The sequence below is a fragment of the Mizuhopecten yessoensis genome, unplaced genomic scaffold, assembly GCF_002113885.1.
Source record: "Mizuhopecten yessoensis strain PY_sf001 unplaced genomic scaffold, ASM211388v2 scaffold8079, whole genome shotgun sequence".
NCBI classification, from domain to species: domain Eukaryota; kingdom Metazoa; phylum Mollusca; class Bivalvia; order Pectinida; family Pectinidae; genus Mizuhopecten; species Mizuhopecten yessoensis.
This window is the reverse complement of record NW_018407368.1, coordinates 73233-78974: the sequence shown is the minus strand read 5'-3', so window position 1 is coordinate 78974 and position 5742 is coordinate 73233. Positions and strand designations below refer to the sequence as shown.

General features: G+C 34.9%; 1 protein-coding gene across 2 annotated transcripts; it reads left to right on the top strand.

Moving 5' to 3' along the window:
• Nucleotides 1-5742, top strand: LOC110454883. 2 transcript variants are annotated; one of them, XM_021504642.1, is made up of 5 exons: nucleotides 1-739; nucleotides 2131-2272; nucleotides 3111-3257; nucleotides 3869-4039; nucleotides 4949-5742. In XM_021504642.1, exons 1-5 carry the CDS (start codon nucleotides 554-556, stop codon nucleotides 5656-5658), a joined length of 1356 nt encoding a protein of 451 aa, XP_021360317.1. In that variant the 5' UTR covers nucleotides 1-553; the 3' UTR covers nucleotides 5659-5742. The 2 variants fall into 2 exon arrangements, with proteins under 2 accessions (XP_021360317.1, XP_021360318.1); XM_021504643.1 differs by lacking the exon at nucleotides 3111-3257.

Sequence of the window (5742 nt, the reverse complement as noted above, 5' to 3'; positions counted from 1 at the left end):
CAGGTATAAACTGTGTAAACACATACCCTGTAAGCTGGATCATTGGAATTTAATGATTTAATGGGTATGGTGATGCTGGATTTCATCTATGAACAAGCGTAATGGAATAAGTAGGTCCATTACGAACTGTCGATGCTCGCATGTATGCCCTACTATTAATTCTACACGTGTTCGGGGAAAACAATGTGTTTTTATCATTAATTACACCAGGCTCGATACTAGCACTGCTGATTTGTAATCAATGATAAGTGTCGGTTTAGTACAGTTCTACAATGAGAAGATAATCATGTTCAGTCAGTGTGTACTTATGTTGAAGCGAGCACAATCATAGCTTCCTGTTGAGATATGGCAATCATCCCTAGTAAACACCTAACGGGTTATTTTCTATTGTTTACCAAAGAAGGTACAATTTGTTTCAGATATTGAAATCCACCATAGAGGTTTTAAAATTAAGTAAGCAACACTATTTATTAAATTTAAAACAAAAATACATTTACTTTGAAGATATTTTGAGTTTACCTTCGATGAAAGACAGCACTGATTGTAATTGACAATGGCTGATTCCAGTCAGGATCATACACCATTGACTTTAAAGGATTTAGAGTTTACTTATGATAAAAATACGGCACTGACTTTGGCCGAGTTTTTTTATGAGTACAAAACCAACCTGCCGCAACTGGTGATAATAACAGAAGGACATGATGGTACCAACTCATGTGAAAACATGTGTACTGACCAGGTATGTTTATCTTGATACTTAACAGGGTTTCATTTAACGTTACAAATCCGCCATGCATTGATCATATTAGTTTGTTTTTATTCTTCCTTCTTTGATCTCATTTCAATATTCTATATCTTAAGGGTCTCATTTCATTGTTTTTTTTTCATAATATGTTCTAATTCCCTTGTGACACACTGGTCGATTGTTAAAATATATTCTAGCTATTCTATTTGATATCGATGTGATTTCTAGTCAAGTATGAAGGTATTAAAATGTGTCCGGTCTGTTTTCGTGTTATTGGTCTGATCAGTATTAACATAAAGTGTCGTGGTGAGGACTAACCATCAAGTGTTACTAGTCTGATCAGGTTAGATATTCAAATGTTACTAATCTGGTCAAACTAGTAATCAACTGTTACTAATCTGGTCGGGTTTAATAATTACGTGTTACAAGCCTGGTCAAGTTTTGTAATCATATTTTACTAGTCTGGTCAGGTTTAGTAACCATATGATACTTATCTGGTCAGGATTAGTAATCATATGATACTGATCTGGTAAGGTTTACTAATCAGGTGTTACTTATCTGGTCAGGTTTAATAATCACGTGTTACTAATCTGGTCAGGTTTAGTAACCATATGATACTAATCTGGTCAGGATTAGTAATCATATGATACTAGTCTGGTCAGGTTTACTAATCAAGTGTGACTTATCTGGTCAGGTTTAATCATCACGTGTTACTAATCTGGTCCGGTTTAGTAACCAAATGATACTAATCTGGTCAGGTTTACTAATCAAGTGTGTACAATTACAGTAATTACTCATTACTTAGTATGTACAATTACAGCAATTACTCATTACTTAGTATGTACAATTACAGTAAGTACTCATTACTTAGTATGTACAATTACACCAATTACTCATTACTAAGTATGTACAATTACAGTAATTACTCATTACTTAGTATGTACTATTACAGTAATTACTCATTACTAAGTATGAACAATTACAGTAATTACTCATTACTTAGTATGTACAATTGCAGTAATTACTCATTACTAAGGTATGTACAATAACAGTAATTACTCGCCACTAAAGTATGTACATTTACAGTAATTACTCATTACTAAAGTATGTACATTTACAGTAATGAATCATTACAAAAGTATGTACAATTGCATTAAGTACTCCTTACTAAGTATTTACAATAACTGTATTTGCTCATTACATAAGTATATACAATTACTGTGATAACTCATTACTTACTGAAGTATGTCCAATTACTGTAATTACTCATCACTAAAATGTCTCAATCAAACGGTAAGCCAGACAGTAGTAAAATGTAGACTTCTCACACCGATTCTCGTACGGCTACCAATAATACATACATGACTGATCATTGTTGCTTACAGGTGTATCGGATCCATACATTTTCGGAGCAGTTTCGAGTACTGGCAGAAGAGGAGAAAGGGGGGAATGGTTCCAGAGACGAATGTTTATCCATCCCAGTACAGACAGAATCCAGGTTTTATGCCGTTCAGCAATCTGGCCAAGGTAAGTGATATCAGTGTTAAAAAGGGAGGTGACCAAAACGTTTCCATTTGTGAAATTAGGAAAAACATTTTTTAAATGAGATCGATATCATTATTGAATATAGTTTATTGAATAACAGGACAGGAAAATGACCTAGTATGATACTGCAAAGAACCTTGTTTTCGCTAGTTTTTTTTGGTAACACTTTTTAACAAAATAAGAACCCTGTGAAAAAATAACTGAAATAACGCATTTTGACTGGGCGCATAAAGAATAGAGAACACGTGTTCGAACCCATCTTATTGAAAATAAATTAGAACTGTATATCTGTCAGTACAGTCTGTTTCGTCGAAGTCATACAGTATAGTCTGTTTCGTCAAAGTCATATCAGTATAGTCTGTTTCGTCAAAGTCATACATGTATCAGTACAGTCTGTTTCGTCAAAGTCATATCAGTATAGTCTGTTTTGTCAAAGTCATATCAGTATAGTCTGTTTCGTCAAAGTCATATCAGTATAGTTTGTTTCGTCAAAGTCATACATGTATCAGTACAGTCTGTTTCGTCAAAGTCACTATATGGTAATAATTTTGGAAAAATATTGAACTCAGATTGAGTTGCATTCGTTAATTACGTTTTCACATTTTTTTTATGCTCGATACATAATCAACCCTATCATATCCACAAATGTTAATAATGTTTTTAAATATGCATTGCAACAGCAAAATCACGTTATGTAATTGATAATATGCATACAATATCCATATTGTTATGATACGTTCATCTATTATCATGTTAAGCTCGTATGTTAGGCCTCGTATAGAGTTTCTAAAAGGGGTGAAGGTATTCTTTTCTTTTCCAGAAAACGATATAAAGACATTAGCTACAATACTGTTAGAAAATAAAGAGTTTCCAATAAAAGTCCGGGAGGAGCTATCCGAAGCCAGAACCCTGACTTTACAAGGGGAATACACCCAAAACTATCTCGTCGGGAACTGTATTCACGACGGTAGGTGTCCAGAAGCTCAAAATGTCCCTAATCTATAGAATAAAAGTTGCATTTGATTTAATCAAAATGAGGATATCCACACGTGAATAATCAACACACGATGTAGCTGAAATGTCCAAACTACCTCTAAGGGGATATGGCGATGGTGAAGTATTTCGAATTCGCTGGTAGGATAGGGCGAATCCACTGGTAGGATAGGGTGTGATTTTGAGGACCTGGGCAGGGTACTGATTAAACAGCTCCCTTCTTTATATTTGGTTTCTGTTTAGTGTATCAAATCAATAAAAATAATGTATTGCCTTTTGATTATCTGAAGATATGTAAAAGCATTGACAATGATAGATAATATTTTAAAGAATCAAACCAATAGAGAAAAGAAAAATGTCCATGATCATATGAGAAACATACCTAATGATGGAGATTTTTTATTTATTTTTTAACTTGAAAGTGAAAAAAATATTCGTTTGATAGTTATCAAATATGTGTCATACGTACCAAACCAATGTCACTGCTACATGTATCAAAACCTAATAATTTTCATCTTTTCTTCAAGTTTTTCTTTCTTTAAATTGCCAGCCGACAAAGCTTGTGACACGAGTTTTATCTTACAGGTGTGCTTTTCGTGCAGCCAGTATACACAGTACTGTCTTCTGTGATGAAGTGTGCTGTAGTTACAGGTATAGAAGGGAAATCTCAAGACGAGTTCCAAAAACAACTTGATATGTATGCAGACTTTATATCAGAAAACCACATAACATTCGACCGTACCGCTGGCAGCACAGGTAAATCCTAACTAAGATCTTTCATTTTTATTTATATAAAACATCTTAAAGACATTTAATCTAGAATGTTAACAAAAAGGGAAATAATTGTTTCACCCGGAAAGCTTTTCTTTGTCCAATGTCCACACCATTTGGTGCTAAATAGGTAAATGATGAGCAACAACAAAGTAACAAAATAGTACTGTAGGTTACATTGTATGTCTTTCGACCTATAATCATGGTTAACAAACAGAACTTTGACGTGTAATGTCAAGTCATGCAAACATTTGCATCTGCAAATCCCTTTTGTTGACTGTCTGGTGAAGTGCCTATCGGTTTTATTTACTTATTTATTATTTTTAGATAAATGTGTAAAGAATGCAGTTATTTTTATACAATTTTATTCCTGTAATCAATTCAAAATTCAATACAATGTTACAGAAGCACCTATCCCTTCGTTATCGTATATAACCTCTGGACAATCTGGTATCTTTAGAACATAATACTACGTTTCAGCTATATCGGGCTACCCAGGTAGGGTAGTATGCAGGAAATTATAAGGTAGATTAAAGCATGCTACTATCCTTAGTAAAATAGTGTATGGTCACCCTCTGGTTATGGCCACATTTTAGATTTGCAATTGTTTTTAATGATAGTATTACACAAACTTACCCCCCTCCCCCTCCCCCCCTCTCTCTCTCTCTCTCTCTCTCTCTCTCTCTCTCTCTCTCTCTCTCTCTCTCTCATTGTATATACTTGTATATATAAACAAAACAAAAGACAAGAGTTTCTTCGACTTCCCGAGCGCTTTTTCCTCTTTAGATGTTCATCAGGGGAACTGTTTATTCATGTTGACAGAAAAACAACACACCACAGACAGTGATTACGTCATGATACATTATATAATACTTGTATATATATATTTAACAGATACATTTCGCTTCGCCAAAGACGAAGCCCCAATGTTGACGGCAGACTCGTCACATCGCGACAGCAGTTATTGCACCATGATCGCACCACGTACAATACACAGAGCGTGGTACACAGATATCTCTAATCAACCTCTCGCAGCAGGGGATCAATGTTCAAACAAAGAGTATGAACCGACAACAATAGATGGACCTTTAGTGACCGCTGAAATAGATGATACAAACAACTCTTATGTTCAATTAATGGGAAGTACAAAGTCAACGCGTGACGTCCGAGATCGCCATCAACATAGTAGAACATCTGAAACAACGATTACAAGTACACAAGATTCTGAACAACGAAACGCTGATTCGCAAGGTAGAAAGTCTGTCATACAACCACCTCCGCTCCCCCCTAGAGTTAGCCTACTTGGAATAGCCAGAAAGCAAACTCAAAGTGAAGAAAAGGAAACCGAAGTTCAACAACAGAGGTCTTTATTCCGTAGAACTGCAACTCAACAACATCTTGACTTAATGACAGTGCGTGATATCGGTGATCGTTTGAAACAGTTAGGTTTGAAACGATATGTTCCAAAATTTTCAAAGAAAAATATCGACGGCAAAACACTAGCACGTCTCAGTGACGATCACCTGAACACAGAATTTAAACTGAAACCAAGTGAGGTAATAAGGTTACGAATGTTCATTGATGAAGGTCATATACCGGAATAGATTCTTCATCATACACCTACCAAGTCAACTTTCTTATCCCGAAAGAAAATAACACAGTCCAATAAAATATCACTCATTTAAATA